The 13,082-nt window shown below is 43.7% G+C and overlaps 1 protein-coding gene across 1 annotated transcript in view; it reads right to left on the reverse strand.

Annotated features, from left to right (window-relative positions):
• Positions 1–13,082, reverse strand: part of SLC1A2 (solute carrier family 1 member 2) — a 64,475-nt gene that overhangs the window by 10,807 nt on the left and 40,586 nt on the right. The window contains exon 9 of the mRNA XM_055423842.2: positions 2,992–3,223. Coding sequence (XP_055279817.1) covers positions 2,992–3,223 — 232 coding nt within the window. The remainder of the gene's footprint in view (positions 1–2,991; positions 3,224–13,082) is intronic.

The raw sequence follows: 13,082 nt of genomic DNA on the forward strand, positions 1-13,082 counted from the left end.
AAACCAAATGCCTTTCATGAACCAAGCAAATGAAAATAAAAACTACTCCTTCCACCAGTCCCCATGAAGCCTCCATTAAAAAAAAAAAGACCATGCAAGAAACAAATGTAAGCATCACATGCAGTTATTCTGGTTAAAATAAAAAACATTGCATAATTTCAAACTATGGTTACAAGGCAAGAGTCTGAAACTAGAGAGACCAACATGACATAACAATGCTTAAAATGGTTAAAGTTGTGACCAGAGCAGCAGCAAATTTGTTTCCCCTTCAGTGAACTGTCAGGACAGACTGCCAGGGACAAACTGTCTGCCTGGAGCAAGCTGCCTGTACACCATGACCTTGGATGTGCCTATTTGTCTTCTAGCGATGAACCAGATCAATAGCTGAGCAGCATTATAAATCTCAGTGTGGTGCCTTTGGAAAACCAGATAGAACGTGGGTGGGGGTGTTTTCAAATATTAGGACCTCTGTCTCTAAAGTAGCTGGGACAGCAGTTTTTGGGGGTCATTCCCTTTTTCTGACTGGATTAAAAGAAATGGGGACTCCACCCCCCCCCATCCATTCCACCTGGCTCTTTTCCAACACCTGGGTAATAGAAAAGCCAAAAGGGTAGAGGACTGGTGGAAAACACTGATGTCTCTCCAACTCAGTTTTTAAAACAGTGGAACGAAACAGACTGGAAAGAGTTTCAAAGGCAGGAGTAAATGTAACTCAGATATTCTGGGTAAAGCCTGCGAATTCATCTCTGTAGCTCTGGCTGCCTCCTTTGTGCATGGGTGTCAACCCAGCTGATTGGTCTAGAACAAGATGAGTCAATTGCCTGACCTCACGATCTTCACAGAGCTGAACTCGATCACTTAACTAAAAATGAAAATAGCTGAATAATTATTAAACCAATATGGTCGTTGCATTATTTTCATGACCTGTTCAGTTTCATTACTTGATTATCTAAACACTAATTCACCAATGAGTGGTTGGTTCAGTGGTAAATTATCTAGAGAGACTAAGTCACTACCTCTATGGAACTGTCCAGCAAAAAAAAAAAGAAGAAGGTTATCTGAATTAAAGCATAGGTTCAGGATGCTAAAAGGATACACTCAGTAAATATTTCTGCAGAGCCCGTTGCATGCCTGGCACTGCTTTAGGGCACAGCAGTGATAAATAGGAATACAGTCTCTTTTCTCATGATTTCCTAGTGATAGGGAGAGCTGACCAACATTTCCCTTTGGGGGTTGAATTGTTTGCTAAAAAAATGAAATGAATTTGTCCTGATATGCTTGATGTCCTTAAAGGGAAGAAAAAATCTGGGAAGTGTGAAATCTAAAACTATCCCCATGCCTACAAATCTTCCTCAAAACTTGTCCTGTATAATATTAAGAAGCCTGCTGAGATGCTCCAAAAAGGTAATTAACCTCTAAGGTCCTTCTAATATATAACTGCAAAATTAAAAAATACATATGGTGATTTTATTTTGGTTCATACTGCATTTTCTTGTATGGCAGCCATTGGGATCAAGCTGTATCTTTGCTATGTAATTGTACATTCATTTTGCTGTCCTCCAGTGCCTAATTCAGGGCTTTGCAGGTTATGGGCACTCTGTAAAACGCGATTAATAATCAAAATATAGGAAGTCATAGGAATAAGATGGGGGTGCTCAATTAAACCCCACAAGGCACACAACAAATACTTGTTAAATATAATAGAGCAGAAACCTATTCCATGAAATACTGACTCTTGTTGACCAAAACTAACATTTTGATGGAAAATAATCCAGCATATTCATTTAGATATGAATATGGAAAAGTCAGTGGAAAACACTGACTTTCCAGGAGAATGGAGTTTACCATTTAGGTCCATCTTAATTTCCAACAGTTTTAATTGTTTTCACAGAGTTAATTGATTTATGCAATTGCCTCTTGATGAGTGGGGTCCCTCCCTAATTTTCATTAGAAAATTAGGTTATGTACAATGTAGCTGCTATAGAGGGGATGAGCTATTGGACTATAGTCCAATAAAGCGAATTGCTTCCATGTCATCCTCAGTTGTCTGGCATATTATGGGAATGACCCAGAAACACAGGGAGAAATTAATTATTAAATGAGATCAACAGGAGTCAAAAAGGTATCAGAAATCTGTGTTCGGTTCAGATTGTCCTCAGCTGCTGTCTAGACCCTCCAGAGTTGACTTTGCTCACCTGCTGGGGTTTCTCCAAGTTTGCTTCACTCTGGTCATGACCATCAGTCTTTGACAATGTCAAGTTAGTTAGAATGAAGGTGAGACAGAGCCCACTGAGCTTTAAGACATCATCCAACAGCTTGGAAAAGAGTCCAGAACATCCATGCTTCAGGAATAATGGTGCTGCCAGGCAATGTGTGACATATAGTGTTTTTTAAAAGACATTTATGGATAATCATCCTGAAGGAGACAATTGCTTCCCCATTCTTGGAGCAAAGTGACTTCCAAGTCAAAACTCATGCTCCCACGAAAATAATTAAGAGAATGATAGCTTTGCGAAGTTATGTGGGCATGTTTTTCTTTTTCTTTTCTTTTTTAACCAATACATGATATATAGCAAGGAGGAACACTTGTGCTATGTAAATTAAGTGATTCTGGGCATTTCTCTTCATGCTTCACTTGAGGAACAGATTATTTGAAAGCCAGCAAAGCCCTAGAAACCACAAATTCTTGAGCATAATATTCAAAGACAACTGATCAAATTTGCAGAGTAGGTGGACAGGGGAATCAGAATGATTGTTTTATATCACATAGATGCAACAAGCAACCATCTGACTTGTTCATTGTTAGACTTATTGATTTCCTGCCATGTCAGACACAGAGCTAGATGATCTGGGACTCATGGAAGCTTGAGTTACATGATTCTTTAGAAAAGTAAATGTGACAACGATACATGCAGGGCTTTTGTGTTGCTTTAAGAAACTGAGCATGCACTGTTATATGCAGGTCTCGATATCCATGAACGGGAAAGGTACCTTGCACTCATCTACTATGACTGAGTTGTGTGCGGCATAGACGCACTGGTTTGAGTTGCTCTCCCTGTGGTTCTTCAAGTCATCATAAATGGACTGAGTCTTGGTCATTTCGATATCTTCATGCACTCGCTGCTGGGAGTCAATGGTGTCCAGCTCAGACTTGGAGAGGTGATAGACAATCCCAGCCCCGAAAGAGTCACCCACAACATTGACAGACGTTCTCATTCTGTCCCTGGAGACAAAGAACAGAACACGCTTAGTGAGGAAGCAGTGTGATGTGAGGGCGGAAAGGTCAAGGTCTGGGCTGGAGAGCCCTGGGGTTGAGTTCTACCTCTATCTTTCGCTCTGGACCTGTGACTGGTCTGGACCAAGTGACTTCACTTTCATGAGCCTTGATTTCCTTGTTTGTCAACTGGAGATAACAATCGTACTTCTCTCGTAAGCTTGTATGAAAATTAAACGAGACGATGTACATAAATTGCTTAGCAAAATGTCTAATGAAACGGTAAGTCCAATAAACAATAGCAGAAAAGAAAGGAGGCAGGAAGGAGGAAGAATTAGAGGGAAATAATGTCCAGTAGTCATGTAGTCATGAGAGGTGGACCAAATGAAGGCAGAGTGCTGAAGAATTGATGCTTTTGAACTGTGGTGCTGGGGATGACTATTGAGAGTTCCTTGGATGCAAGGAGATCAAACCAGTCAACCCTAAAGAAAATCAGCCCTGAATACTCATTGGAAGGACTGATGCCAAAGCTCCAATACTTTGGTTACCTGATGCGAAGAGCTGACTCATTGGAAAAAACCCTGACGCTAGGAAAGATTGAAGGCAGAAAGAGAAGAGGGCGACAGAGAATGAGATGGTTGTATGGCATCACTGACTCAATGGACACGAGTTTGAGGAGGCTCCAGAAGTTGGTGATGGACAGGGAAGCCTGGTGTGCTGCAGTCCACGGGTTGCAAAGAGTCGGACATGACTGAGCAACTGAACCAAACTGAACTGAAAGGTGTGCAACACCACAAATCAAGTTTGAATCCTCTTTCTTTCATTTTGCTTCACATTCGGGGTACATGCTAAGCTGCTTCAGTCATGTCTGACTCTTTGCAACTCCATGGACTGTAGCCCACCACACTCCTCTGTCCATGGAATTTTTCTGGCATGAATACTGGAGTAGGTTGCCATTCCCTTCTCTGGAGGATATTCTAGATCCAGGAATTGAATTCATGTCTCCTGCACTGCAGGCAGATTCTTTACCATCTGAGCCATTCATATATGATGGGAAATTCAATGGACATGAACTTGGGCAAACTCTGGGAGATGGTGAAGGACAGAGAGGCCTGGTAAGCCGCAGGCCACAGGTTCACAAAGAGTTGGACACGACTTGGTGACTGAACAGCAACAACAACGTCCAGACCTCAGAGTTAGTATCCAGACAGCAGCCATATCTAGTTATGTCCAGCATGTCCTCTTGATTTAAACTGTTCTTCAAAGATTCCAGATTACCTCCACTTATTTATTAATTCTTCATGAAAGGGTAACCACATATGAATTCCCTCATAATAGAAATTTTATCTTTTTTGTAAGGATCTCTGCCCAACACACACATACACAGCTGTTGGCTAAGACATCCAGTCACAGTTTCCTCCCTGACTAATATGTGTAATGACGATGTGCCCTGAAAAAAACCAAAATACTTTCTCTTGCTCTTTCTGTTAATCTAAAACAAATAAAATCTTCCAGAGGGCCCCTTGAACCAGGAAGGGCTGAGAAAAACCCTTCCTCAAATCTGTTTCTCAAGTTCTGACTTGGAAAAAATAGGATGGCTCATAACATTCCCTCTCAAAATGTTAGCATCAGGAAAACTAATTAAGTTCTTAAGAGTAGGTTGCAATCTCTCACCCATAAGTTAAAAACAGTGTGAAGAGTCCTTTTGACCAGATTTGTGAGATACTAAAAGTTGTAAAAAGAAGAATGCTGGAAAATCACAAAGAAAAGAAAAAAGGAGTTTAAGTAAAAATGCTACCGAGACATCTTAGCCCAGCACTCTAGCATTCGATTCAAAATTAAAAAAAAAAAAGGATACCAGAACTGGTTTAAGGCAAAGTGGAAACCTTAATTGGTTCTTGGAACAAAAGCCTAAAATAAATTCTACCTACTCTGATCAAATCTATTTCTCATTTAAAGTGAAAGTCACACAACCATGTTTGACTTTTTGCAACCCCATGGACTGTGTGTAGCCTGACAGGCGCCTCTGTCCATGGAATTCTCCAGGCCAGAATACTGGAGAGGGTAGCTATTCTCTTCTCCAGGGCATCTCCCTAACCCAGGGATCAAACCCACGTCTTCTGCATGTAGGCAGATTCTTTACCATCTGAGCCACCAGGGAAGCCCCAAAATACTGGAGTGGGTAGCCTATCCCTTCTCCAGGGGATCCTCCCAACCCAGGAATTGAACCCTGGTCTCCTGCATTGCAGGCGGATTCTTTACCAGCTTTGTTACCAGGGAAGCCCGGTCATTATGAAGTTGCAGTAGAAGGAGTCTGGCTTGGTTCTCTTGCAAGGAGTTTGGGAGCCAGCTGTCCTTCTGGTTTCGAGCAGGAAGATACTGTCCATGAAAAAAATACAGATCACAGCCCGCTTCAACTCTCAGGGACATCTCTATATCTGAGAAGGTTCTTGCCCTCCCTTCTGCTTTAGAGAATCTACTTCAGAGTGATAGTCTTAACATGAATGAACACTGAGTCTTGAGGTCATCTGCAGACTCAGGCACTTGTCGTGGAGATCACTAAGGAGCCCCAGTATAAGGAGATGAGAAGGAATAAGTAATAAGAAAAAGCCTGGGACTTCCCTGGTGACACAGTGGATAAGAATTTGCCTGCCGATGCAAGGGACACGGGTTAGATCCCTGGTCTAGGAAGATCCCACATGCACCCAAGAAACTAAGCCCATGAGCCACAACCACTGAAGCCTGCATGCCTAGAGCCTGTGCTCTGCAACAAGAGAAGCCGGGGGATGAGAAATCCACGCAATGAAGTGAATAGTAACCCCCATTCCCTGCAACTAGAGAAAGCCTGCATGCAGCAATGAAGACCCAGAGCAACCAAAAAGAAAGAAGGAAAGAAAGGAAAAGCTTGAACTCTGGAGGCAAGCTGTCTTGGATTCAAACGCCAGCTTCTCCCTTTACCTGTTGGACAACCCTAATCATACTTCATGTTTGTGAGCCTTGGTTGTCTCATCTATAAAATGGAAATAATAATAATAATTAAAAAATATGTTCCCTACATAAGGGTTGTTGTGAAGATTAAATAAAATAACAAAATGCTTAGAATAGTTACAGACATTTAATGAGAACTCACAAAACATTCGGAGAAGGCAATGGCACCCCACTCCAGTACTCTTGCCTGGAAAATCCCATGGATGGAGGAGCCTGGTAGACTGCAGTCCATGGGGTCACTAAGAGTCGGAGATGACTGAGCGACTTCACAAAACATTAATTATTGCATGACGTATACATTTATTTCTAATAGAATTATGGCGAGAATTAAATAAGGTGGTATCTATTAGGTATATTCCTGTTCACATAAATGTGAGCTACCATCATCATTGGGCTTCCCTGGTGGCTCAGATGGTAAAGAATCTGCCTGCAATGCAGGAAACCTGGATTTAATCCCTGGCTCTGGAAGATCTCCTGGAGAAGGGAATGGCAACCCACTCCAGTATTCTTGCCTGGAGAGTTCCATAGACAGGAGACTGGAGGGCTACCATCCAGGGGATTTCAAAGAATCAGACACAACTGAGTGACTAACATTTTCACTGTTACTATTAATCTCATTAAGTGAATTCATATATTCTTTGGGCAGCTCCTAGGCAGACCGTCCAAACATGCCTGGTTAAGTTCCTATCTCCCCTTAAAATATCAACCCTATTTATAGGCCAATTCCTAAGGCATCACTCCCAGCTAACCAACTGAGTTATTTGTTCCTCAGAGAGTTGTAGGCTACTTTTTGTTTTTCAACTCTACTTCCCATCCCTCTTGGCCTATGCTCTGAACTGTACACCCAACACTCCTGGACAATTGTTTCCAAAGAGAACTAAAGCCTTCAAGAAGAATGCTCTGAATACCCACTCATCTCATGGCCCAGAAGAATCTGTCTTATTGGCAAAAAGAGGGATCAAAGTAATGGTGGTGGTGATGATGACAGTTGTTGCTGTTTAGTTGCTAAGCTGTGTCCAACTCGTTGCCACCCCATGCAACCAGGGAAGCCTGATGGTGATGTTGAAATATGATGATTCCTCATATTTATATGAATAGGAATACACTTTATAGATATTACCTTATTTAATCCTCACCATAACTCTATAAGAAGGGCTATTATCCAAATTTAAGAGATGGAAACACTGAGGTTGAAAGAGATTAAGTGACTTTGCAAAGTCACACACCCTCATAGAGCCACAGAACCAAATCTGGACACAGGCAAAGTGACTCTAGAATCTACTGTCCACCATATGACACAAAGCACTCAGGAGCCAGATAGCCCTGATTTGAAAAATGGCTAAGTATGAAAATGGTTAAGTGGAAACAAAATAAGAATGTGGACTCTAATACTTGCTGAGCTCTTTGTTATTGGGTTGGCCAAAAAGTTCATTTGGGTTTTTCCATACTATCTTATGGAAAGTTCTCAATAACTTTTTGACCAACCCAACAGTTTATTGATTCATTCAACAAATACATAATAAGCATTTTAGTGTGTGAACTATGCCGTGTCCAAGCAGTAAAGAACAAGAAAAGACCCTTCCTATGCTCTCTTTTCTGTAAAAACTCACACTCTCTTTACTTGTCTGTATCCTCCACTAGAATAAGATAAATATTCTAATAGGAATGAGTACTGGATGTTCTTGGGTTTTGTAGACAGGGCACTTTATTTACACTGGGGTCGCATCAATGGCTTGAATCGAAATGTCTTGAGTCAGGCACCAAGGATGGATCTGAGATAATGAGCTAGAGAGAAGAGAACTAATACATGTGTAATCTAAGAGGCAGGTACTCTCAGGAGCATTCAGGATGGCTAATGAGTACAGTGGGAGCAGAAGGAAAGGACTGACCAAATCATGTATGGCTTTATCAGTCAAGTGCAAGAGTTAGGACTTTATCCCAAGTGTGACGGGGAGCCATGGAAGGGAAGCATCACACTTGTTTCACTATAAAGAATGGCAAGACTGAAAGAGCAAAATCTGCTTAGTAAAGACGTAGTAGATACAGAGAAAGATGAACCTGAAAGAGAGTTAGACAGCATCACTGACTCAGCGGACATGAATATGAGCAAACTCCAGGGGACAGTGAAGGACAGGGAAGCCTGGTGCATTGCAATCCATGGGGTCGCAAAGAGCTGGACATGACTTAGCGACTTAACAACAAGAACCAAGAGACAGGATTACAGGACTTGAGGACTGATTGATTATGGAAAAGGGAAAAAAAAAAAGAGTCATAATTCCTCTCCAGTTTCTGGTTTGGGCAACCAAAGGACAAGGCTTACCATATGTAGAGGGCATAACTGGTTGGGAGGAAAAAGATTCTGGTGTCAGCATAAATGTGCCAAATGTGAGGACTGTGACCCAGCCAAGGGGAAAATGTCCCGCAAATGACTGGGAATATGGACCAAAGTTCAGGTGAGATATCTGAGCTGAAGGTAGTGAATGAAGAGTCAACACCTAAAGAGGCCAGGGGTGAGTGCCAAGGCAGGTTCAGTTCATCCCTGCAGAGAAAGTAGAGTGAAACAAGCAGATAATCTAGTCCAGAGCCCTGAGGAAGACAAAATAGTTAAGGAATGAGCAAAGGAACAAGAGCCTGCAAAGGTGGCAGGAATTTGGAAGAGGGTTGGGGAAGCACCCATGACTGCCTGAGGTCGGGTAAGATAAAGAAAAGAAGTGCCTCTTGGTTTCAGCAATGAGGAGGCCATGATCAGCCTGGCAAGGGCAGCTTCAGTACACAGGCAGGGCCAGAAGCCAGCTCTCTATTGGAAGAAGCTTAAATGAGAGATAAGGAAGAGGGGAACACTGTGTAGAACCAACTTATTCAAGATGACTGACTGAGAAGCTGAGGAGACAGAACGGTAAAGGCAGGCAGGAGAGAGGAATTTGGGTTTGCTTTCGAGGCCACCAGCGAAATATCCGACCAGCTCTGGGGAAGCCCGACTCTAGCCAAGAGCAGGATATGGGGATTTATGGCTCACGTGTGGAAAATTTCTCCACAGACAAATGCTTTCATTTTCTCTCCCAACAGCCCCAACTGTTCATGAAACCCCGCTGATCTCAGGAGATTTTTAGGCTGCTTCATAAAAAGAATTTTAGAGTGCTTCCTGTTATTCTCTGGTCTGGGTATGGCATGTCCAGACTGTGAGAAGGGGAAAGACGTGAGCTTTCAACTGAATGAATTCACAAAATGATATAGCTATTCTTTGGAGTTACCAGGAATCAATACCAAAATGGGGACTTGATGAAGTTCCTTCATGCTGAGGCACTGGGTCGGGTTTCTAGAAGAAAAACAATTGCCAAGGGGCTCTCTCTTTCTCCTTCTCTCAGTCTAAATCTTCTGGCAGGAAGATGGTGGGATTGTCTGAAAGTCTTATTCTCAGAACAGATCCAGGGTCACTTATGACACTCCCATTTTTATAAGTCTAGAAAGGCCAATGACCCACTCCAGTATTCTTGGGCTTCCCTTCTGGCTCAGCTGGTAAAGACCTGGGTTCGATCCCTGGGTTGGGAAGATTCCCTGGAGAAGGGAAAGGCTACCTACTCCAGTATTCTGGCCTGGAGAATTCCATGGACTATAAAGTCCATGGGGTCGCAAAGAGTCAGACTGAGCAATTTTCACTTTCTTTCAGAAAGGCCAACTATTGGCAATTTGATAGGAGTCAGCCCATTCCAGTATTCTTGCTTGGAGAATCCCAGGGACAGGGGAGCCTGGTGGGCTTCCATCTGTGGGGTCGCACAGAGTCGGACATGACTGAAGCGACTTAGCAGCAGCAACAGCAGTCTACTACTCATAGAAACAAACCATTGTGTCTGCCTCTAAGAATGCAGGGTGCACAGTGTGGCAGAGGGGTCCCCTGAGACCCCAGACCTTTAGAAGGCTGGCACTATTCTGGGCATCTAAGGGCTCAGACCACATGGGATTAGGGAAAGGGAGAAGGAACCACAGAAACACTGAATGTTGGATTCGAGCCTGGATTGCAGTCCTGGCTCCAGCAGAGAAGGTTGTTTAGTTTTTCTGCTCAGTTTTCTCATTTGTAAAATATGGAAAGCAATATCCACTTCCAAGCATGTTGAGAAGATAACAACCACCTGAAACTCCAATACTTTGGCCACCTCATGCGACGAGTTGACTCACTGGAAAAGACTCTGATGCTGGGAGGGATTGGGGGTGGGAGGAGACGGGGACGACGGAGAATGAGATGGCTGGATGGCATCACCGACTCGATGGACATGAGTTTGAGTGAACTCCGGGAGTTGGTGATGGACAGGGAGGCCTGGCGTGCTGTGATTCATGGGGTCGCAAAGAGTCGGACACGACTGAGCGACTGAACTGAACTGAATTGAACTGAACACATAGAAGTACTCAACCTCTGAAAGGTCTCGGACCAAACTGCCTATAAAAGCCTTTGCAGAGCAGCTGACTGAAATTCAGTGCTCAACCTTAACTGCATCACCACCATCATCATTGGTCCAAGCACAAAGGGGAGCAAATCACTTCCTCTCTTATTCCTTCATCACATCTTACATGTTCCTCCTCTGTACCTACCTCTGTTAGGATTTTCTAACCAAATCTGTCCCCACATCTTACCAGACTATAAGCCCGTTCAGAGTGGACACCATGTTGTATTCGTTTATGACACGGGCAGGAGGGGAGGGGGGTTGGAAAGGAGCTAAGCGGGTTTGTGAAGGAGGCAGGGTGGGGATGGAGCATTGTTTAAGAAGTGGAAGCAGATTAACTCTAGAAAGGGAACTGCCTTCTGTTCACCAAACCTCCGGTTGGCTATTTCACTGGTGAAAAGTTAGGGCACGGGGTGAGATCTAGAGGAATGAAGAGGGAGACACAGCCCAGATTCCCTGGCAGAGGAAAGTGAGAGCAGGGTCTTGAGAACCGAGGAAAGACACAGAGGTGGGGAGTGAAGAGCGCCAGCCAGGTAGGCAGAGACTGGAACTCAACAGGTGCAGGAAGAGACTCCCAGGGGTGGGTGCACCAAAGGATGCTTCAAAAAGAAAACAGATGCCTGTTCTCAAGGTTTTACTTTCCATAAATTATTATTCTGATACAAGAGAAACAAGAGATTATAGGGGAAGAAAAAAAATTCCCTTCTTCCCTTCTAGACTCTTTGGCTGGTCTAATAATTAAGTCTACACAAGAGATTAATGGGAAAATGTAATTTTGTATATGCCTGAGCCTTAATAAGGCAATGGCAAGCCACTCCAGTACTCTTGCCTAGAAAATCCCATGGATGGAGGAGCCTGGTAGGCTGCAGTCCGTGGGGTCGCTGAGGGTCAGACACGACTGAGCGACTTCACTTTCCCTTTTCACTTTCACACATTGGAGAAGGAAATGGCAACCCACTCCAGTGTTCTTGCCTGGAGAATCCCAGGGATGGGGGAGCCTGGTGGGCTTCCGTCTATGGGGTCACACAGAGTCGGACACGACTGAAGTGACGCAGCAGCAGCAGCAGCAGCAGAGCCTTAATAAAATAGGAGACTCAAAGGCAGTCAGGTAATTGAGGGAAGGAAGGGGACAAGGGTCTGGGGCTTGAAAGGAGAGGAAGACGACTCACAGGAAGAGCAAATATTTGGTAAACAAATGTTTGCCCGGCCATGCAGATAAGCCTCTCCAGTGAAAAAGTCCTCTCTGGTAATAGAGTTCGTCCTGGTATAGGCTTCCTTCTAAATCCTTTCAGTCAGTTAAGGAGGAGTTGAAAAGCTTGTCCTTAATCTGATGGGTCCTGACCACTTTCAGCTTGAAATAAGCCACATGCTAACTGGCATTTTGGGGAGTCTCATATTCTGCTCTTTTTCAAGATGCAGCTGCAAGCAAAAGGAGATTTTTCTTTCTCATTTTATAGCTCTTCTGAGCTTGGTCCCTCCTCTAATCTTTCCATGAGCATATATATATATACTTCTTTTGTGATGCATTAAAATGTGACCCACTTCCACGCCACTCCTTCGATGGGGAATTACACTGCGTTGAGTCAGGAACACTTTGGCAGGGAAGAGAAGTACTTAATCAAAAAGGGTAAGGCTGGCATGCTAAAGGATGACCAAAAAATGAAAGATGAGGTAAGATGTAGAAAAGAGAAGTCAGTGGAAGCAGGAAATTGAAGCGAAAGACTGGAACATAAACCCGTAGACTCTTCAGAGGTATGGTATGCATAGGAATTGGTTTTCTTTCCCACCATACACAGAGTGGGGGTGACCTCAGCTAAGTGTGTATAAATATGCATGTGTGCATGTCTTAAATGAGATAATGAAAATGCAGATGGGCAAGCCTGGGACACCCAGGGAATAGCCAGATGGTTTGGGTTTAAATCCTAGCTCAACCCTTTCAGTTCAGTTCAGTTCAGTCGCTCAGTCATGTCCGACTCTTTGCAACCCCATGAATCACAGCACGCCAGGCCTCCCTGTCCATCACCAACTCCCGGAGTTCACTCAAACTCATGTCCATCGAGTCGGTGATGCCATCCAGCCATCTCATTCTCTGTCGTCCCCGTCTCCTCCTGCCCCCAATCCTTCCCAGCATCAGAGTCTTTACCATGAGTCAACTTGTCGCATGAGGTGGCCAAAGTACTGGAGTTTCAGCTTTAGCATCAGTCCTTCCAATGAACACCCAGGACTGATCTCCCTTAGAATGGACTGGTTGGATCTCCTTGCAGTCCAAGGGACTCTCAACAGTCTTCTCCAGCACCACAGTTCAAAAGCATCAATTCTTCGGCACTCAGCTTTCTTCACAGTCCAACTCTCACATCCATACATGACCACTGGCCCTTTAAGACCTACCAAATTGGGATATATTTCTCTGCTCTAAGCCTCAGTTTTCTTAAGTGTAAAACAGG

Source organism: Moschus berezovskii, chromosome 14 (assembly GCF_049115385.1).
Source record: "Moschus berezovskii isolate FMDL1 chromosome 14, NW_MosBer_1.0, whole genome shotgun sequence".
NCBI classification, from domain to species: Eukaryota; Metazoa; Chordata; class Mammalia; order Artiodactyla; family Moschidae; genus Moschus; species Moschus berezovskii.